This window comes from Taudactylus pleione, unplaced genomic scaffold (genome assembly GCF_031769625.1).
Source record: "Taudactylus pleione unplaced genomic scaffold, aTauple2 ptg000109l, whole genome shotgun sequence".
NCBI classification, from domain to species: domain Eukaryota; kingdom Metazoa; phylum Chordata; class Amphibia; order Anura; family Myobatrachidae; genus Taudactylus; species Taudactylus pleione.
In genome coordinates this window covers 8,088,456-8,112,052 of record NW_028284511.1, presented here as the reverse complement: position 1 = coordinate 8,112,052, position 23,597 = coordinate 8,088,456, and the positions used below count along the sequence as shown (strand labels likewise).

Here is a 23,597-nt window from a genome sequence, read left to right as displayed (position 1 = left end):
AAAAAATTATCTTCATTGCCCCTAAAAAATACTTTTTCATTTTTGAGGTGAAAATGTAAAAAGTGTTTGGAAATGGGTATAAAGTACTGGGTCTGGTATTTTGGGGTGCTGTATGGATGGGACAGGTGTTTTTAGGATTGCAGGTGGCTGCAGCAGGTGGTTTTTTTTTTTAAATGCACTTTAATGACACAAAAATATACAAGCACCCATTTTAATGTACATCCAAAATAAATCCAATGAATAATTTTACCATAAACAATTTTTAAATATCATTTATTCACACTTATATAACAGCCATTGGACTCAATTTAAAACACATAATACTTTTATTAGGGCTATTAATACACTTCTATATTGATTTCCAGGGTCAGTTAGGTTTTTTGTGGGGTACAGACTGATTTTCGCTAAATATACCGTCCTTTTCTCTAGTTTCGCCATTCGCTGCATTCACACATTTTGCAATTGAATAAGCGGGAGTGCGCATTGTGAAAGTACGCGAAAACTTTGCGTCCAAACAGGTGAATTAGGGAAAAAGATAACAGCGGTCAATGCATTTCGCTGGCCGAGACTTTTCGCCTCTAATTGAATCCAGACCGTAGTCGCAATGTGGTGCAACTAAAACGCTCCAGGAGAATGCAATGAGTAATGTGATATGTGACACCTGTATATCTGTGTGCGTCTGAGTCTGTACATGGAAAAAAGCTGTGGCTGCTGCATCGTAGCACTTTGTATGCTGATCACAGACTCAGTCACACACAGATATACAAGTGTCACATATCAGATTAATCAGCACAGTCTCATGGTACATCCTGGTCACATTACATCACATCACATTCTCTGCAAATAAAGATGTAATAAATATGCCTGGTGCTAGCAGATCTCACAGGGACCTGGTGCACCCAGAGGGGCTGTTTGGTGCTGCTGCAGCAATGATGTGTGAGGAGACACCTGTATGTCCCTTATAAAGCTGATTACAGACCTATAGTTACTCAGAAACACCAGGTGTCATTGTATAGTAACCTCCATCATGTGCATGTACTATTAATGTACACACTGTTTCCAACTATCTCTTTATACTCCATATTCAATACATGTAGAATTGTCTCATTTCCATTCATCATCCATCATTTCATTACTGTAACAGCAGCAACCTCAGCGCTTACTATGCTGACAGTGTTGTAACACAGAGACAAAATAATGTCACCACTTATTGTTATGTAATGGAGAACAGCTCATTATACTTTCCAGGTGATTAGTAAGTGTGGTTATAAAGGGATGCAGTCAGGAAGCCGACAGTCGCAATGCCGACCGCCGGCTTCCCGACTGTCTAATCCCGACAGGGGACTAATGACAGGCATCGAAATACAGACGCCTGTCATTATCCCTACGCCGGGAGCCCAGCATACTATACGAAGTAAGGTTTTAGGACTCCCGGGGGGATTTAGGGTTAGGCACCCCCCAGGAGGTTAGGATTAGTCTAGGGGAAGGGGGATTAAGGTTAGGCACCCCTGGGAAGAGGTTAGGGTTAGGCACCCCCCCAGGAGACTTAGGTTTAGGCTGCGGGGAAGGGGGGGTTAGGTTTAGGCACTTACAAGGGGGATTAGGCACTGAGGGGGAGGTTAGGTTGAGGCACCCTTAAGGGAGGATTAGGGTTAAGGGGGGTTAGGGATAGGTTAAATTCTTACCTTGTCGGGATCTCCTCCGTCAGGCATCCACTGTCCATATTTGAACCACCGGCCTTAGGTCCGGCGGTCATTCATACCAATTCCGATATGAAGTGTCTTACTGGATCAGTCTGGGGTCATAGTAATCCCCTGTGGGACCCGATGCACAAGAGCTTATGGCACAAAAAGACAGAATGGTACCCACTGCTACCCTACTTTTTCTTGCCTTTTATATACTGAGTTAGGTGCTGGTGCTAGGGATGGCCATCAGATGAAAATGGGGGTGCGAGTGCACCCCCAGTAACATTATAAAAAAATATATAGTCAAATGTAAATACATTTTTTCAATACACATTCTTAATATAATTAAATAATAATCAAAAAAAAGTTTCTGGGCAGTTTTGGCCAAAATAATTAGCCAGTTAAGTGATTAAGAAACATAATAAGCACAAGTAGCGCCTTTAGTATTGTGGGGTCTATGTACTAAGCGTTGGAGAGGGATAAAGTGGATGGAGATAAAGTACCAACCAATGAGCTCCTGACATTTTTCAAACACAGCTTGTAAAGTGACAGTTAGGAGCTAATTGGTTGGTACTTTATCTCCATTTACTTTATCTCTCTCCAAGGCTTAGTAAATAGCCCCCTCTGATATTTAAGAAAGTTAATAAAGAATATTAGTCCATATAATACTTCAAGTAGACAGGTAGTCCCTATAATGCTTAAATACCAAATATTGTTACATAGTAACATTTTAAAGATTAAACTTTGTTAATGTAAAATAATTAACAACATTTAACAGACATCCAACTACATTTTGTGTCTCTCTCGTACTACTGGGGGTCTACACCTGCCCCATACTAAGAAACGTTTTGCCTGATAAAACCACCTTCCCCTCTCTACCTGGTCTTGGCGAGGCTCCATCTAACTCTTCAGCCTTGCTCGCTGCTCTCCTCTTCTTCTTTAGCAGGAAATCCTCTTGTCTCCATCTTCTTTTCCTGCTCCCCTTCTCTCTCCTCTTCCCATGACGGTCTTCAGGGCATGGGCTCTTCTTTTTCATCTCTGATGGTGTAGACTAAACCATTTGATGTTTACCTAGCTGTTTCTTAATTTATATATTTTACTGGGAGAATCTACACTAGCATTTACAGCATACTCCCCACCCATCCTGATTTTGGCGGGATAGTCCACTCTTCCTGCGGGCTGCAGTGTCTGGTGGGGGAAGGTTGCAGGGAGGGGGCACTCTCTCATCGCTGCTCTGCAGAGTATCCAGTGCAGAGAGTGCCTGGGAGCTTGGAGAGTGCTGAACACACCCCCCAGAGTGACAAGAAACGGGCATAATAATGCACAGACATGCCCTGTGCCATGAGACCACGCCCACTGTTTTTCATGCACCTGCATTCGGTATCTGTGATATAGGAACTCTAATAAATAGAAATCACAAGGCAGCCAAAGAAGGGATATATAGAAACCTTTTGAGGCAAGAAAATTGTCAAAAAATATCTGAAAATAAGGACTGTGCAATGCAACATGGTGTTCCAAAATAGGATTTTCTCCTGAGAATGCTAACCCCACACACATACTTGTCCTTAGCAGTAACCCCCCCCCCCCCACACACACACAAATGCCCTCGGCAGTAACCCCACACATGCATACACCTGCCCTTGACAAGTAACCCCGCAGACACACATACCTGCCCTTAGCAGTAACCCCATACACACCTGCCCCTGGCAGTAACCCCGCACACATGCACATAGCTGCCCTTAGTAGTAACCTCACACACACCTGCCCTTGGCAGTAACCCTGCACATACACATACCCGCCCTTAGCATTAACCCCACACATGCACACATATGATGAGGCCAATGAACTTGATTGATGCTGCTATATAAACATCATTGGTGTCCGAGTTGGATACAGCACACTTGCCTAATTTTGAAAAAGCATTGCAGGGAGATTGTGAAAGCAGCACTTATGATGTAAATTAGACTAAAAGCAGTTACTAAGATCTAGTTGTTGATGAAAACACAGATACTTATCAGAAAATGTATGTAGTCATAGGGATCATTGTGCCTTATAACCAATGCAGGGAAAGTATACTAATGATCCCATTTGAATGTATATATGGTTGTATAACAGCTACATAATGGGGCTAAGGTGCAATCAGGGAGATTGGTAGACTCTTCAGGGAGGCTGCTACTATTTCAGGGAGTCTGCCTGACCATGAGGGAGAGTTGGCAAGTATGGGATACAGCCACTGACGAAGTCAATCTGTTGACGAAACGCGTTTGGTGTGGGTTGCAGAGACAGAGATGTAGTGATGTCATTGGCTCAGAAATTAATTTGAAGCGCACTGACTTCCGTGGTTACCGGCAGGAGCAGTGGGACCACAGTGCAAGTTACTGCAGGCTGGTTTTCTGATATGACCATATTATTCTTATTGATATTGAGTGCTTTTAATCCTTGAGTAAAGTTTATGTATGGAACGTACTTCACCAGTGTGCGCTCTTTATTCTCTTTTCTCCACATTATAGATACTGCCCTTGGAGAAGGACTAAGGAGGAGAGCTGCACTTTGAAAGTACTAAACTTTTAGTACATATATATCTGGTTGTGCAGAAAGTTGTTATACAGTATATAATTTTTTTTTTTTTATAGCTCCACTTAGGACCTGGTGATCCTCAACATAGTCTTCCAGAAAATAGCAATGATATAATATATTGTCACCGCTGGGGGAGGAAGGGGGTGGAGAGGCCAGGATCTCCCTCACCTGATGGAGATTTCCTAGCCTCTATTGTGAATCTGCAGCTACTGGATTGCATTACCCCATGCGTCACTCAGCCGGACAATAGTAGCGCTGATGATCCGAGGACGCAGCTTGGATTAGTAATGCGTGCAGGAGACATGATGCCTCCTGCCACATTATCATATTAGTGCTACCGTGTTAGCAGCTGCAATAGCCTATGTCCACAGCTGAATCACCCACAAAATCGGGACTTGTAGAATATAAGTTAGGTCAGTGCTAAGAAGACCCAAATCATTATCTTTAATACACTTTGGAAACCAAGAGGAACTGGAGGCCATTGAGTCTGTGGCGGTTCTCAAGATCGTCCATTATTTTTGACCAATTATGAATGGTCTGTTCCTGTATTTCAATGATGCTTTAGAATAGTATTTTCATAATCACTCATTATGCATTGTTCCAATTCTACTATTCTCTTAGGGTTGGATTCCAAATAAGACAGAACTACAGCCATGGCCAAAAGTTTTGAGAATGACACTAGTATTGGTTTTCACAAAATTTGCTGCTTCAGTATTATCGTCCTTTTTGTCAGATGTTACTATGGTATACTGAAGTAAAAATACAAGCAGTTCATAAGTGACAAAGGCTTTTATTGACAATTACATTAACTTCATGCAAAAAGTCAATATTTGCAGTGTTGACCCCTCTTTTTCAAGACCTCTGATATTCGCCCTGGCATGCTGTCAATCAACTTCTGGGCCACATACTGACTGATGGCTGCCCATTCTTGCCTAATCAATGCTTGGAGTTTGTCAGAATTTGCGGATTTTTGATTGTCCACCCGCCTCTTGGGGATTGACCACAAGTTCTCAATGGGATTAAGGTCTGGGAAGTTTCCTGGCCATGGACCCAAAATTTTGATGTTTTGTTCCCCGAGCCACTTAGTTATCACTTTTGACTTATGACAAGGTGCTCCATCATGCTGGGAAAGGCAATGATCCTCACCAAACTGGTCTTGGATGGTGGTGAGAAGTTGCTCTTGGAGGATGTTTTGGTACCATTCTTTATTCATGCTGTGTTCTTAGGCAAAATTGTGAGTGATCCCACTCCCTTGGCTGAGAAGCAACCCCTCACATGAATGGTCTTAGGATTCTTTACTGTTCACAGGACTGATGGTAGCGCTCAAAGCTTCTCCACCATTGAAGGCACAGCCATTACAATTTTATTTTTTTTCATGTGGCAAGAGACATATCTTAGCACCAGTGCCGTAGCTAGCGCTCCCCACGCCCCTCCATATGAGATCACGTGGAGGGGGCGTGGCCTGCGCCAGGGTGCTGTAAGGGCAGCGTTGTGACCGTCTGGAGCATCCTACAGATGGTCCAGGCTGCATTGCTGCAGAGATTCTGGCAGCAGGGAGCCATTACAGCGGCACCCAGCGCCGTATCAGGGTGGCAGTGCCTCCTAGGCTGCAATGTTGCCTCTGTCCCTTCTAACGTCAGCAGGTGGGTGGAGGGCGAGACTCTTCTAGAGTCGGCCATGTTGCGGCAGCCGACTAACCTGGTGGATTCTGCAAAGTGCAGCTTCACCAGCCACCTTACGGGACAAGGTAGCCAGACCTTGTGTGGCCGCACACTCGCACAGATGGAACATGCCTCGAGCTGGCCCTGCTAATACAACGAGCAGGATGTAGCTGAGCTGAAACTAAGTGGTAACACTATGCGTCCCTAGGTTACGCCCCGAGCCAACCATTGCCGTCTCTAGACCACGCCCTTATTGGGGTAACGCCAATAGGTTATTCAGGTTCTTCAGTTTATAACATAAAACAATATTAGTACAAGACAAGTAGGAAGCAGTGAGCGCACAGGTCAGACATTGCCCGGATATAGCGTAGTGACGTGGCGCTGCCATATTGGTGAAACACTGACAGGTCATGTGACACCACACCACCCGAGTCTATTCATTTTAGCAATCTTTATTGAAACTGAGCTCCGTCGACATTTTTTTTTTTTTTTTTTTTAAATCGCGCATGCGTGGAGCAGTGACCGGCGTGTTCTCTGGGCCCTGATCTATATATTCCCCGATGAAGAAGCAGGGGACTCCGGGACCCGGCGGGGTCACTGACCGCCTCACCAAGCCCAGCTGCCTGATTGTGGCCAGCGCGGTGACTGGAGGTGAGACGATGGGCCTGATCATGTGATTGCCACTGTGTCATGTGACCCATGCAGCCTGCACAGTAACATCTGACCTGTGTGTGTGTATAGGGAGAGCTGGAGTACTACTGTAAATATATATATATATATGTCCCTGTAGCTGCTGCAGCGTAGCATGATGTGCCTACTTATAGGGGATCATTTACAGCATCCTGACTACACTCCTGCAGCACACATGCTGTTATACAGCAACAAGTGGCTTACATAGAAGCAGGTAGGAGGTGACACTCATACTTCACCGCTAACTGATTCCCATAACACTTTCTATTTTGAATTAAAAAATAAAGCTGTGAATTATGTGCAAACTTTATTAAGTAATTAAAGGAACATCTATGTAACGGACATCCATAAATTATTATTCAATGCACTAAATGTTATTTATGTCCCTGTATATAATGTGCTGTCTGTAAATTGCAAATGGCACCACAGTTATAAGGATGTACTAGCGTAGTAATGCTTTATAGCGTGTATCACCCATGCTGTGAGGAGAACTACAGTCACTAGATCAGGGCCGTAACTGGGGTAGTGTGACCAGTGCCATGGTACAGGGCACCGTAGAGCAGGGGGCGCTGTTTGGACCTGTCAATTTTGCTGTTTATTATCATTCTCACTTGTAGCTTCCTCTTCTTTTATCCCCAACATCTCCTTCGTCCCCCCTATCTCTTCCCTGGCCCTTCCCCATGAGGCCATGGCCCTTTCTCAGGTGCACTTATGTCCCTATTCAAAAACATAGGGGGGGCGGCGCCAATGCTCTTTCTGGCACAGGGCACCAAAAAGTCTAGTTACGGCTCTGCACTAGGTAAACCACAGGTACAGTTGTTGGTCCACTAGCTCTGGCAGGGCATGCTAGAACTTGTAGTTCTACATATGAGTTTAGTAAAGAGAAGTTACCCTTTGCAACACAGCTTAAAAGAGAAATTTATGTTCAAATGGGTATTAACCTTACTAATATGCTCGTTACTTTTTGTGATTAGTAACATTTATCTGGTACACTTTGTGATCAGGTGTCTCAGCACAGTCCTTCCTGCAGACCTTCACCATTGCAAGCTCAGCATTTAATCTTCAAGTAGCTTCTCCTGGGGTAAGTTATGTAAAATAATGTTGCAATAAAGCTAGTTGCTAAAAAAAAAAAATGGTGTTTTTTTCCCTCTTACATAAAGAGATGTCAACCTGATCGATCTGTTTCTTTCAGGATATGGAATGGGTATGATATCCCGGCTGTTGGGATGCTGCTGGTCAGAGTACCGACAGCGGCAGCCCAACAGCCAGAATCCCGACACCCATAATAACTAATGGCAAGTATTTTCCTAACCCTCCCTTCCCGGTGCCTAATCCTAACCCACCCCTCTAGTGCCTAACCTCCCCCCTCCCCGCACCCTAACCCACCCACAGCTATGCGAGCGGCCAGGAGGCCGTTGTAAAAAAAAAAAATAGCCCGGCCCTGATTCAGAGCGAGCGCTCTGTCAGAGCTTCCGGCTCTGAATCAGGGCCAGAGTCTCCGATGTGAGCCCATCCTTGAGATGTGTATAAGTAATCATATTAGGGGTCACTTTACTTTAATTTTCCTGGGGCTACTGTGCATGTGCGGTCTGCTGACAGCGCCTGCGCAATTTGTGAGCGCAGGATCCCTCTCCCGGTATGTTTTGCCTATAGACTACAATTGCCAACATCATCTTTAGATTTGGCAGGAAAGCAACATCCATAGGTTTCTATGGAGGTGGCTTTTATGGTCGAAAATAGTGGACTGCAGCAGAGATCTATATATGCTGCGGTCCCCTCTAGATACATTTAAGGGATTCTTAACATTTGCACTTATTTTCGCAAATATTAATAGGCCCATTATTGATGCCGCATGCAGTACAGGGTATCGGCACTCTGGATATATAACACTTCCCTTAAAATAAAATCTCAGGGTTCCTAAGTACCTTTGGGTATGCAAGCAGATGTATATCAGCCAGGTGATATTAGCTAGTTTGTCATCAGTGTATGTATAATAGTGATATCATTTTACATAATGCACTACTTTTCTTTGTGACTTGTTAAGTTGTTGTTGTTTTATTTATTAACTAATACACAGAATGTTAGCTATATATTGTATACTTTATTCTCTAATATTTTTAAATACTTTCATTTTGAATCCTATTATCTGTAATGTGACCTGGCTGTGCATGACGTTCCACTTCCGTCATGTAATTTGCTGCTGTTAGTAGGATTTATTTTTATATCCTATTTAAAATCACTATCCCTTATTACATTTGTCATTTTGGTGATTTGCACTAAAGTGCATTATTTCTTGCTTTGCTTATACTGTTGCAAATGGCTCCTACATCTGCTTGTTTTTAACCATATGTAACCAGTGGATCTGCAGTAGAAATTAACTTCCTTTATATTGGAGAACATTTGAACTGCCTAGTCTAATTTTACATTAATATGGTTAAAATTTGCTCTGCATGGATAACACACTTCACTAACTTCCCTTTCAGGGAAAGGCTCTAGATTTTGTGGGTATCAATGAAACAGACACAAGATGGTTCCAGGATTTCCAGTTGAAGCCATATGCCAACCCGGCAAGACTGGAGTCGATAGATGGTGAGCTGCAATATCTGGCAAGCAGACCTGTATGTCGGTGTGATATATTAGCAATGCTATCTGACATTTATATTAAGTTGTGCTATTTTAGATCATTGTGGTTCTAGTCCTTGTTTAGCACACGTGGCTGGCTCCCCAGCTGTAGATGGAATTCTGGCATGCTATCTGACTGTAGGTGGGCATTAGATAAATCCTGTTATGGCTAAAAATATAACTTCTATTCCAAAATGTTTATATATGGTTACCTGAGAGTTTGGAAGACACGTACATGAAAAAAAGGTATTTAGGACATGAAGGAGGGAGTAACAAAATGTACCTGTAGAATTGTAATCTGGGTTATGTAGATTACTACATCGTATATCGGTAGCCTGTAAATTCGGTGGTGTGTGACATCATATTTTTCATGGGTCTTATAAATGCCCGTTTATCCAAAGGGGATTACATAGTAACTTTACAAAGAAGAATCATCTGAGAATAGAGCACCAAACAGGCTGTCTCATCAAATTGATAAGAAGCCTTCACCATCCAGTCAGGCACTGACCTGCTGCTTAGACTATGGGAATGTACTTTACGGTCTCCAAGACATTGTACTTATTAAAAAGAGGATTAATGAGGTAAGGCACCTTGATAAGCAGGACACTGTATGACTCTCTAAGGGACATCTGTTACCAGCTACAGCTCTAATAGCTCATTAACACCATAAGCCTGAACTGCCCTGTGCATGCAGTGTGGCCGCAGTAATACAGTGCTGACTACTTACACAAAGCACTGAATGTGATCCTTGTCACATTGCACCTCATTGGTCACCTATTAGCACATGGTGTTATTACCCAGACAAAGCAGCAGTGTATTCAGCTTACTGGGGTGGTAAATATTCTTTCACACAGTTATGTGAACGGGTAGGTGATCAGGATACAGACACATGGCCCATTTTCAGCACATGTCGTCGGCACAGGCGTAAACCCCATCGACAGTGCTCTTCAACACTGTGGAGTCAGGGAGCTCTTAATGTTTCATGCAGATCATATAAATCCTAGAGTCTTTACTGCATAGAAAGGAGGCTGAGGTGCAGAGTCACCATTCTGCAATACAATAATGTTTTCTTTACCTTCCTCACCCTAGGCTCTCGGTACCATGCACTTCTAATCCCACATTGCCCGGGTGCTATGACTGACTTGGCAAACAGCGGTTATCTGGCGAGGATCTTACAGAACTTCAAAGCAGAAAAGAGTAAGATGGAAGCAATAGTAACAGAGAATCTGCCTCTCTCACTTGGAGTGAAGTCTGAACATTGTGCGGTTTGGATGTTTCCTTTGTGTGCTGTACATTTGCAGTCTGAGCGATGGACGCAACTGTCTCTTCCAATGGAAATTTAAAAAAAATCTAAATGAAATCATAATTTAGCAATAAGACTTGTTAGTATTCCAAATGGTTTCCGAAAGGGAAGTTGACACTCGGTATAGTCACAGTGAGTATGTCAGACTCATAATGTCGGCACTGGGATCACGACATGGCTGTAATGCTACTTGGAGCAATGTAAGTGTGGGGGTGTTAAACATGCCGGTATGCAGAATGTGTAAAGTTATAACGCCCGCACTGCTAAAATGCTGCAAGTAACATTACGCCCATCATGGGTTATCTGCACCGGTATTGTGAGATCAACATAATCACTGTGACGATAGTGAGTGTCGCCCTCCAGGCCGCATCCCATTCCAAATAGCAGGGACACATAACCCTATAACAGCCTGATACCTGCAGGGAGAAGACTGCACAGCTCTAACTTGTTGTTGAAATAATCAGCTTAGTGTGCTGCTGCCATCCTTCCCACTAATGCTTATGTGCATTGTACAGCCAGATAAACAGGCCTCTACTAACCTTGTGCTGGGATGTTGCATAAAACATATTTTCCCACTTTAAATAGGTAATTAACTAAATTCACTTCTTTACCACTGATTACACTTTAGTGGTGTAGCGGTGGTCCATCCCCTGGATTATACAATTATTTGCTGTGTTTAGCTGAGTCCCTGTACTTCTCAGCGATGTACAGCAGTATGAATCCTAATGTGACAAGGGAGATCTGACACAGTGGCTCTAAGGCTCGTGTGCATATGGTTTGGACATGACCTGCGTTTTCAATAATAATAATAAACTGAGAAAGAAGAGTCTTTTATAGGGACTATGCCACGTGCATACAATCATTGTGACAGTATTATGCCAATGAGTGAGATAGTATACGAGCTACGTAACATGGTAAATATTAACATTAGAATATGCTGACCTTCTGGCCTGATGTGACATGGTAAATATTAACATTAGAATATGCTGACCTTCTGGCCTGATGTGAGCTGCCCCGTCCTGATCTTCCTCTGTGGTGGTCGTGGCGCGGAGCAGATCCTCAGTCTCCACTGAGAGGCATTTAGGGGTCTGTTCATGTATAAAATGAAATGGCTACTGGTACAGATATGCCCAGTTACATCTTTGCTGCTTGCGCGGCAAATCGGGCTATGCATGGCGTGAGTCGCATGCCCGCGAACGGTTGTGTGCACCAGCGACTCCATAGGATTGCATGGTGTGATCGCAGTACACGCCATAGTGTGCCGTAGCGTATGCAGCCGCATGATGCGCGCCCGCACATTTGTAGCATGATTAGCAACCATGTAAGCGGACGCATGTGTAATTAGCACTATATATCGCATCATATCAAATATATATATATATGCGTGTTATGTAAAAATTCACCTCTACTTGCCTGTCCGATGCAGCGATGCGGTCCTGGCTTTAGCTGCGGTCTTCTGAGATACTGTGATCTCTGCAAGCTGGACCTGTCTGCGCATGCGCCACCAGTACTGTCCACTGGGGGGAGCAGTGGATCTGGCTCTGAAGGGGTTTAGGGAAAGAGCAGAGCAGAGCAGAGCGAGCTGGCCGTGGGAGTAGCGGACAGTCAGCAGAGTGAGGTGAAACGTCACTTCATTAGTCTATACTCATGACAGAGCAGTGGGGGTGGGTTCAGAGCGAGCCGGCAGTGGGCATTCAGCAATGAGGTGACCTGATATACAGTATGTCGGATCACCTCACTAATATATATACTCTTTGGGGACCTCTCAGTAGAGTGTCTCAGTCACACAGGGAGCAGGAGCAAATATGAGGTAACTGCTTCTATGAATAGGGTGAAGCAGTGAAAATCCCAGTTTTCCCTGATAAAGGGCTTCTCACTGGTACATGAATAGACCCCTTTATCACACACGCTGGAGGTTGGGTTTCTCCCCTTCTATGTCCACGAATCGGCAGCGCTCAGAGTGAGGATCCAATATGGTTGCCGCACCTTCCTCCCAGGCAGATAACCTTCCGCAAGTGTATGGGTGACTTGCCGACCGGCCGTACACTTTCTGCAGGGTGACAAATCTAGATGCCTGCCAAGCTGTGATGTCAGCGCAGACACATCGGGCAAACGATTGGAAATGTGTATGCACTTACCTATTGTTAGATACTGGCGGCCATGTGTGTACCCAGCTTACGTCTGGATGCAGAAAGAGATTGATGGGTTTACAGAAGCCTCCCTCATATTTCTTCATACCTTACAGAGGCCACACTAATGTTGCTGATCCCAACACACCTAGTACTTGTTTCTGGATGTCCCTTTCCTATCCCCACATGTTAATAGGCCCATAGTCATAATGGAGTACTGATCAAACATGGAGCAGGTTCTGTTATACATAAGAGATACAGAGAAAGTTACACAGCTTGGCCAGTACAGTTATTGCTAACTTAAGTACAGCTTTGTAAACTGCTCTATGACTTTATTTTGCAGGTTGCACAGCTGTATAGTCTAATGACATGCTATTTACTTATTATATATGCTTCTCTGACAAGCTTGGAATGATGTTATTTAGTTTTTTTTTCTAAAGCTGGATCATATGCATTATACATTCCCTGCCAGTAGGCTTCCCTATACTGAGGAAATTTAATCTGATAAATTGGAAACTGTAAACTTCACATTTAGCCTTTGGTGGAAATAGATTTGAAATGTAAGTTTGGCCGCTCACCTACTGATTTTCTCCTGTTGACTTGGTAATTTGGTTAGATATTGTATTGTGTTACTACCTCAATTACCATTCTAAACATCAAAGTCCAAGTTGATCTCTCTGTAGAGAGAAGCAGGTCAGCCAATGACGACCTCCGATGTTTCAGTAAGTGGCAGGTGATCTATCTCTCTGTAGAGAGAAGCAGGTCAGCCAATGACAACCTCCAATGTTTCAGTAAGCAGCATGTGACAAATATCTCCTTAGATAGAAGCAGGTCAGTCAGTGACGACCTCCGATGTTTCAGTACGTGGCAGGTGACATATACAGTCTTTGAGCTTAACAAATGGTTTGTACAATGTCCACACATGCTCTGTTATTGTCATTGCATATTTTTGTACAGAATTGTCAAATATCCTGTTAACCCTAAAACTGCTCTTATTGCTAAGAGCTGACATCTCATCTGCATGTATAATCAGTATTACATATTGCTTTTTTCGTGGGTGTTTTTTTTTTTTTTAACTTGGAAAAAGTGAATTTTTCTTTATTGGTTACTAATTTGTATTTTCTCCATAGAACCCATTTGTGCCATTGGTCATGGGGTGACTGCCCTGTGCTGCGTCACCAATGATGATAAATCCTGGTTATTTCAGGACTACAGCTTAACTGGGGTGAGTTCAAACACATTCTACCCATTATTAATCAACAGAGATATCTCCAGCAGTCTGCCATCCTCCAGTTATTGGCAGTGAGGAACAGGCTATATCCTAATAGCTGAAATGTGTGAAGGGTGAGATCTGTAATGTTGTTTAGCATGATGACTAGGGCTGAGAGAGCGCTATTCGTGGACTGGAAACAACCTATTTTTATTTTAATATTCCGTTAGGCTCTTTTGTATTTCATATGTGGAGTAGCTCTCCCTTGTTACTTTGTGTACGTTTATTTATGTTTAAATACCTTATTACATGTACAAGATTTCACTGATGTTCGTATCTAGTCATCATAACTTGCATATCAGCACCAACCTTGTTAGGAAGTAGACATGGCTCAGTGCCATCCCAATACGTCATTTTATAAGATGGGTCCGGTAAAAAAAAATAAGAATTTCTTCTTTAGGGTCCATGGGGTCCACTGGATCTACCTTGGGGTATGTAGTTGGAGAGATCCATTGTACCAAACAGCTACAGCTTTTAAGCTCCCTATATACCCCACCTCCAGCCAGAGGCATTCAGTTTTTTTATTTGGTGCGCGGTAAGTATCCAGACGCACCTGTGTAACAGCAGGACTGCTTAGGCAGTCCCAGGCTTTTTCTTTTATGATTTAACTTAGTTTTTTTAACTTCTGAGTTGAGCGGTACTAAGCGCCGAATAGGACGCAGATACTGCGACTCCCATCTACCTCCACCGATGCTGAAATGCCAGTACCGCCATATGCCCTGGGGATTTCGGCAGGCCTCAGGGAGGCTTAGCTAGCGGCGTCGCTGGGGTCCGGACTGTGATTGGATTCACAGAGATGGCAGGTAAGCGATTCCTCATGAGGGGAATCGTGCGCGATGCAGTCCAGGCCTCCGATGTAGGAGACGCACCAGAGGCGACTGCGGGTGAAGGACTAGTGTAAAGTGTACTCACTAAGGCGGCCGGGGCCATATACCGTCTGTCGCCGGGGTTGGGTAGTAGCGTCTACTACTGTGAGTCCAGCGTACCATGGCGTCAAAACCGCAGCTTAGGGGAGATAGGTGTTCCCCCGGCAGCTCCTCCCCCCCTACCCAAATGCAACTTCCGGTTATGGATTCCCGCCTCTGGGTTGCTACTTCTGACCACCTCGTGTGTGAGACACTTGCAGTTCGTAGTTGTGCGTACTGCTGCAGGCTGGTTGTCTCATAGGTCTGGTCTGTCTCCCTGTATACCTCTCCTCTGGGTCTGGTATATAGCGCTCTATATCCTGCCAATACCCCGGTGGGGCTGGTCAGTTGATTCAGAGTCAATTTGCAATAGCAATGTTTGTATTTATGCATTGTATGTGAATTTCATGCTAGGCGCTGTAAATATACTGTCTTTTGTTTGCAAACTGTCAGTTATATCTATCACTGTGTTTCCTCCTCATCCCTCTGAAAAGGTGTTTGGGGTTTTTCATATGTGAAGTGGGTCACATTGCATTTATACTGTACACCTTATACCGATCACACATTGTTATGTCTGAGGGTAAAGGTGAGAAGGGTGAGCCTCCGGTGCTCAAGACATGTAAATCCTGTTTGGCAGACCTGTCTGAACAGGATTTTGTGCAGGATGGATTGTGTAGTGCCTGTTGTAAACAGCCACCTTTCCTATCTGGTACACCTGCACCTACACAAGAGCCATCTTGGGTGGCATCTTGGTCGCAGGTGTTGTCGCATATGGTGGACAAGGTCGCAGCATCGTGTGCTCCTACCATGATATTGCCTCCTACTGTGGGATACCCACAGCAGTTGCATCCTTCTATGTACATGTCCCCTATGAATCCCTGTTGGTTTGATTCTTCTGCTCACTCTAGTCAGAGTATGCTGCCGTCTATAGCCCCTCAGCAGGTGGTACAGGAGAATAGACCAGTAGCAGTAAAGAAGCAGGGCCATAAGAGGTTCTATTCAGACATTGCCTCAGGATTCTGACCCAACCTCCTCATCACACTATGATCCTCAGTGTTCGGGGTATTACTCAGTGGAAGAAGACCGTCAATACTCTGTAGATGTCCCCTCTCTGGTGAGAGCGGTTAGATCTGTCCTCAGTGTAGAGGAGGAAGAGGAGGTGCCCCCAAAATCTCGGACTCTGGTCTTTAGGCGTCTGTAGGTGGCTAGAGATTATTTCCCTCAGTCTGAGCAACTGATGAATCTCATGTCTGAAGCATGGTGTACTCCCAATAAGCATTTCCATACTACAAGGAATTTAACCTCTCTTTACGCAGTTGCTCAGGGTGAATGTAGCAAATGGGAAGTTCCCCCATCAGTAGTTGCTCATGTAACTAGATTGATCTAGCTCTATGTTACCCATTCATGCAGCATCCTTTTTGAAGGAGGTTACAGATAGAAAACTTGATAACTATTTAAAATCAGTATTTTCATTATCTGGAGCTATTACCAGACCTGCTATGGCTGCAGCCTGGGTAGCCAAGGCTATGGAAGAATAGACGAACGCTGGTATAGCTGGTATAGCTCAGGCTGCCGTCAAAGTGATCTCAGAGACCAGATTCATCCAGCGCGGTAATTATTTGGGACATTGCGTGAGACATCTGTCAGTTTGTACCCCATGTCACGCTTCCCAATCGGGACAATATAGACCGTGTGCAATGGTATGTACAAAAACACAGATTCCTTTCCCGGATTTAACTCTAACTGGATCAATTACCAGTACACCGGAAAGTCGCATGAGTGACATGAGTGTCCCTTATAAAAGAGGATTATAACAAAGTTTTTACAGCATCACGTTTTTTTCGGGACATTGTTCAAAAATATAAATGTAACTTTATTACTATAGTAATTGATACAAAGTGTTACCACTGTGATACTTAGGTATATATATATATATATATAATAATGATATTGCTAGCATTTTCTACAGTCCCTAAGTGGAGTGTGATGTGTATTTTAACCTTTTTTATGCAATTAAATTAACAATTGATTTCTATCATTTGGAGCCCTGACTGTTGTGTATATTTCTGCCATCAAACTGTCTAGGGGCGGATTGGACAGCCGTACCGTTTCCTGCTGGGCCGATCCCTTTTCATGCCTTTTAGGGGCCGGCAGCCGCACTTCCCTCACCCACCCCATTGCCGGTCCAGCTGCCACGATCGGAGCTCAGCTCCAATCGGGCAGCGTTGCAGCTTCTGTGCAGTGCCGGCAGCCGCCCTTCCCTCAACCACCCCTCTGCTGGCCCAGCTCTCTGCCGTGATCGGAGCTCAGCTCCAATCATGCAGTGTTCTGAACCTAAACATAAATGGCTGACGGGGGAGCTCCCCCATAAACCTTTGCGGAGCCTGTCAGTCACTAGTGATGGCTCTGTCTTCATGCAGTCTGCGGCCCGCCTCGGCACCTCCAGGACCATCTATGTGTCCGGGCAGCACTGGATACTGCCTGCATCAAGCAGCAGACATGCACAGCAGCACCGAGGAGCCCGGAAGCCTACAAATTCTGACTGTGTGACAGTCAGTGAGTAAACTGTATATAGCCAATATGTGTCTGCCTGAATATATATATATATATTACACACACACACACATACAGTACATTAAAGTGCTGCCCATCCACTCGCTAGCTATATATATTGCTGACTATATATATTGTGTGTGTGTGTGTGTGTGTATGTATATGTATATATATATATGTGTGTGTGTGTGTGTGTGTGTATGTATGTGTATGTATATATATATATATATATATATATATATGTGTATATATATATATATATATATATATATATCTTACTGCGATGATGGGTGTGTTATTAGAATGACACGGGAGTGTTGCTGAAAGTAGGTGCGTGCAGAGACGCTGAATCACTCACATTGGAGGCCAGACTTAGATGGATAATCTAGCAGATGGTGCGTCTAATGGTAATGTATAGAGGCAAAAATGGGCTTCTCAGTCCTTGCACATTCGGACGCACGGCTGTGCACCATGCAAGGGGTTAGTAGTAGCCGCGACTCCGTTCAACTTAGAATCGGGCTCTGTAAGGAGGGAGTATCCCATTCCCTCAGCAGTCCCTGCCCTCTCAACAGAGCCCGCCCCCATCAGGACTGCTTTCAAAAATTTCCTGGGCTAGTTTTCTATCCCAATCCGCCCCTGTCACAGTCCAATGGTGTTAAACTAATTAGCGCAGTCTTATCTGGATATTCATATTTGTTTTTGTATATTTTGTATTCACAAACCCTAAATTATAGATTTGCAGTTGGTAATTATTTAAAAAAAATTATAATTTATAAATCGATAATATAAATTTAGATTTGTTTATTTGCACATATAGATATATCAGCGCCAAGGTTATTGGTTTGTGTTTCTGTAAAAACATGGGCTATTTAAAAATGTCTATGGGGATTCTCAGAAAACATGGAACGAAAACCAGTTAGGCAAAAAAAATAATAAAAAAGAGCAACTTAAGATTCGCCTTTGTAGTGACGACAGAGCAACCAGAGACCAAACCGATGGCTAAGGACAGGAACCATGTGTGTCCGTGTTGTGCTGCTGTTATACGTATTCAGTGGGGCAACCTGGAGAGAGAGCCAACAGCTCCCCCAGATGTCCGTGATGTATAAGCACAATATTATAAGCCTCTGTTATAGTTTCATTTCAATGTTAATTATTTTTATTTGGCCGTTGAGGTTACAATATTTGGTTAGTCATGTAAGCGGCCTCTCACCAGACACTTTTACTACATTTATTTTATTATCTGTGACTTCAATGTTCTCTACCTAATTACTTATAGGTCATTCGTGCTATAAATCTGATGTGTACATGATATGAAAAGTATATATTTAGATCCTCCTTGATTCTGTACCTAGATGATAGAACTGAGGGAAAAATCCCTCCTGACTCCAGAATAATGAATCTATAATGTCACACTCCCTTTTACATTGTATGTAACCAAAAATGCATCAAAATCTATGGAGTCTAATGATGCTACATTAGTGTTAGTGCCTGCCTAGAACTGCAATCTATATTCCATGTTGGTTGCCCCTGTAGTGTAGGGTAACGTGAGGTCCCCTAGTCCTCAGAGATCCTCCATCAAAGATTTGCTTATTGTAGAACAAATTGTCATTCGTATCCTACAGCTCCAATGCATGGCTTTGTATGTGACTACCTCTCACTCCATATGTGACCAAACATTCAGACACCCATATACCCCAGTTCCCAATGCAGAGAAGAGGTGCGTGCTCTGCAGTAAGAGAGATTTCCGTAGCCAGCAGGCACAGAAACTCCACTTTCAGCTAAATCAGCAAATTTACATTGAAACTACTAACAAACTTCTATTTCTCCTTTTGGACTTTACATCTCATAAAGCTCAGTCCCAGTACAATTGGTCTAATCCAGGCCTATGTTACAATACACTAGTATCTACTCACTCCCTTTATACAAATCAGGTACATTAGTGATTTATCATGGTTTATTGTGACAGTTACATTCCTAGGCATGAGCGGTCGCAGTGTCTGCCTTTGCACATCCCCTGGAACTATGATACTGTTCCTTTTTCTACTTTCTGCTAATGCTTTAGTTCCATGAAAGAGAATAGGTAATCTATAAAGATTGTGTGTTTGGTATTATGTTATTCTGCAGCTATCGCTGTTATGTTGTCACATACACAAATGAGTATATCTGACCCTACTATATAGTAATCAGATCATTGTGCATAAAATGTCTGATTGCCCAACTTCATGCCAGATAAGATGGTTTAAATAAAATATATTCTCTCTCTCTCTCCTCTGTGACGTGTTATGACTCCAGCCTTCTGTATATGAACTGGTCCGTCAGCTAGACTATGCCAGCTTGCCCCTGATATTGGAGGACTTTGCTAAAGACTCTGGAGCGACATTCAGTGGTAAGTACATACTCTCCTACACTCCCGGAAGTTGCAGAAGGCTCCCGATTTTTTATTTTTTTTCCTTTGGTGTAAAATCGGTAAGTATGGGTAAGTTTGAAATAAGCATTATAAAGCTGATTAATTTTACAATACTGGTATGGTATCCTTTATCGGACAATCTATTGTCCAGACAGGTGTGAAAATGAGGAGGGAGATTGCACAGGCTTTGTGGATTAAGAGCGTAATATAATATATATTTTAGCATATTTTAGGCATGGTGCTGCACATAAGACAAAAACTTATCCAAAATGCTTAGGAATGAAAGGTTTCTGGATAATTTATCCAATAATAGTACTAAAATTCTGCCAAATCAGACTGATTGCTCCCAAAAGCTCATCTCTAGGGGCTATTCACAAATAAAATATAAGCTTACAGGTGTGTGTGTGTGTGTGTGTGTGTGTGTGTGTGTGTGTGTGTGTGTGTGTGTGTATTGAAACATGTTATTGTTCTTTAAAGTATGGCATGATTGTTTCCATTAGCCTCAAGCTTGTGCTTCATGCTGTAGATGATCTTAAATTGTGAGATGAATTTAGAGAATTGTGTTGCTCTTATAATGGGCTTACAAGACTGTTTTATTGAGAGGTTGTTTATTAAACAGAACGGCATTCATAGCTGCTTTTAAAACAGTCATTTTATTAAAGGCAAAACATGGCGGCTGTTTTTATACTTTCCATCCCGGCGTGCCAAGTTGTGCCTATAACAAAATGTACTTGTTTTAAAATGAGACAGAAAAATTTGTCTTTTAAACAAACCCTGCTTAATAAATTGGGCCCCAGGACGGAGCAGCACTATGAGGCAGGCTGGCTAACCGTTTGCCGTTCTGAAATGATTTGTGTTTAGCTCTTCAATCCAAAAGTATATTTTCTATGAATAGTTCATAAAATGGCTGTTATTGGCGCTGACTACAGATGTGTCCTCATACACTATTGCCGCAGTCACGTCAAACATCCCCTCTCAGAATGTCAGGTCCTGTGCGAAACTGCGTGCGCCGAGCATCTTATTCGCTAAATGTGCGTCTTAGTCGCAATCAGATGCGACAGAATCACTTCACAAGACTGCAATGATTTAATATGCGACACTTGTATATCTGTGTGCGACTGAGTCTGAATCTCTGTCCGAAGTGCCACAAGGCTGCGGCCTACTTTCACGCCATGTTCCATTGTGCTTCATATTAGGGATGTGCAGGCTCGGATAGGTTCGAGTTTGCACGTTGAGTTCGGATTTTTCCCTCCAAAAAAAACGGAACTCAGAGGCAAAACGTCATCTTGCATGGACGAACATCATCATTCCTGGCCAAACCAGGAATGATGATGTTCGTCCATGCAAGATGACGTTTTGCCTCTTTCTGAGTTCCGTTTTTTTGGAGGGAAAAATCCGAACTCCACGTGCAAACTCGAACCTATCCGAGCCTGCACATCCCTACTTCATATACAGGTTCACTTGTCGCACGCACATATACAAGCGTCGCATATCACATTAATGCGTGCAGTCTCATGAAGCAGCTTTTTAGCATCCAGTTGTGCATTTGTGATAAAAAAGACGCTACACCACTCAGTGCAGCTCACTCGCCACAGGTGTCTTGTGCCGAATGGCGTATTGAGGTTAGCTGTATGAGGGCACATCTGTAGCTTTCACTTGAATTCCTCTGTGTAGCCAGTAAGCCAGATGCCATCCATGTGGTCTTGGACAGACATCTGATCACGGGACAGAATGAAAATTCCACAATGGCTGCCGTTCAGAATCTGATTCTCCTCTGCAATGGAAGGTTGGTGACCTCTCTGTGTGCTCATACTATGGTTGGCGTGCTATGTCTCGTATGTAGGATAGCATCCGCCTGCCAGCTAACTGTTTGTTTGTGCCCCGCGAAGACTACGCCTTGTAAATTGAGCCGATATGTGATTATACAATTTTGAATATTCATAACCCATCTACAGCACATCTGCAGTCTTGTGCGTTGCTGTGATTGATACCACTGGAATAATAATTGTTTACTTGGAGACAAAAGAAAAGGACGAGAAGTTTGTAGGAACAACTATATTTTGCATCACTGAAGAGTAACAGCTAGTAGATAGAAACATTAAATTGCAGGTTGGTCAGCAGTGGTTTAATGCATTCTATATTTCTTTATGTATAGGAAATAAGGTCACATGCCTCACAGACCCAAGTGAACTAAGATTCTGTAATAAAAATGGTTGAAGGAGACACTTAATGGGGAAGATTTGGAGTCTGATGTGAACAGCAGCAACGCTGAGATGTCATATCCATTCCAGCCATGCAACAATACACTGATTAGCCCCACCATGTGGAGAGAGCAGGCACTACACCCAGTGGATTTCTAAAGCTTAGGGAGCTACTGTGATTACTTTGTGTTACCACTGTTACACAATTATCTTTTCAGACAGCTACAGCTAATAAATAACCTGTGCACCATCAAACTAGCCACCTGTTCAGTAGGAAACCATTGTGCAACATCTCCGATGCAGTATGTTGTCAGTAATAGACACTGAACTCCAACAACACTGGAAATCTTCTTTATTGTTAATGTCTGCAGCAAATCATCTGTGGCTTTTTATATGTAGACGTTATTTGCAGTTTCAATAAAAATGCTGTCTATTGTGGGTTTGTCCAATACCTCCAGCCTGTTCCTCACACAGTGTCCACTGTGAGAAGGTGGTGTGGTAATCACAGGTCCAGTAGAATATTCCTCCTCCGCACTCCGGAAAACGATTTCCTCACTAGCACTACAACCACTGCAACAACCGTGCCGCCCAGGACCATGCCGATAGCCAGGGCCGGGTAATTGGGGGCAGCTAATGCAAAGAAACAGAGCTCCGCGCATTACTTATGTGTAATATGATGCTGATGGAAGAAATACGTGATTACCCTTTATCATCAGACATTGCCTTCATTTGTTTCATGAAAATTAGTGTAATAAAATAAAGCAAAATGGCTGCTGTCTTTCTGTGTATCATCATGCAACTTTTACTGACTGCAATGCTTTACTTTTTCTTGTTTCATTCTGTGTGTTTTCACCAAGGTGTTTATATCATGAAGGCAGAGTACAAACATAAAACAATGGAGCTGTGTCCTATGCATGGACCAGCATAACAAAGGGAACGGTGCCTGGATGCTTCTAGATCACTGGTGAAAAACTTGTAAGGAAATGCCAAGGAATATTTTTAATAAAAGATACAGGAGTGCACATGTATACTACAAAGTCTTATTATTATAATACATCACTAATAGGGCCAAACTAGGCAGTGTTGGTATTTTTCATTCTCTCTGTATTGTATTCCTCCCCCTTATTATTATTTTGTGTGTTATGCCACCTCAATGTTGTTTTAAATTGTATACAAGAACTAATAAAAGCCACAAGACTGCCAAATTACAGGGTGAATTTAATGTGAAATATACATTTTCCCCAGTGATTTGGAATTGGATACCATAACATATGTCTACTATGCAATGACATAAATGTGCTGCTTTTTCCAGTTATTGGTGTCCTTATAAAGACTGATATATAACCGCACAAAGGACACAACCAACTACTAATCACCGGATCTGTAATAGGCGTTGCTGCTGGTGATTTGAACATTAAAGGAACCTATATCAGATGCCCTGTTTATTGTTATATGCACATTTCTGTGCCCAGACATATATTTACCTATCTCAATAAATATTGTCCAACTACTTAGCACATTTAAAATTTGCTTCAACAACGAAGATTAAATTTTGTGAAATTATTCTTTTGAAAAGAAAGTTGTCATCTATTAC

General features: G+C 43.0%; 2 protein-coding genes across 3 annotated transcripts in view; one reads left to right on the top strand and one right to left on the bottom strand.

Annotated features, from left to right (window-relative positions):
- Positions 1-6,175: 6,175 nt before the first annotated feature.
- On the top strand, positions 6,176-23,443 carry GATD1 (glutamine amidotransferase class 1 domain containing 1). The gene is made up of 8 exons (XM_088470998.1): positions 6,176-6,574; positions 7,618-7,694; positions 9,097-9,202; positions 10,325-10,432; positions 13,798-13,892; positions 19,688-19,781; positions 21,477-21,588; positions 21,958-23,443. The coding sequence occupies exons 1-8, from the start codon at positions 6,484-6,486 to the stop codon at positions 21,962-21,964; spliced, it is 690 nt and encodes a 229-aa protein (XP_088327124.1). The 5' UTR covers positions 6,176-6,483; the 3' UTR covers positions 21,965-23,443.
- LOC148525240 (uncharacterized) overlaps positions 22,339-23,597 on the bottom strand; it is a 77,797-nt gene continuing 76,538 nt past the window's right edge. The window contains exon 5 of one of the 2 annotated variants that reach the window (XM_088470996.1): positions 22,339-22,633. In XM_088470996.1, the coding sequence (XP_088327122.1) occupies positions 22,506-22,633 (128 nt within the window). In that variant the 3' untranslated portion in view covers positions 22,339-22,505. The remainder of the gene's footprint in view (positions 22,634-23,597) is intronic. The other variant, XM_088470997.1, reaches the window with a different exon arrangement.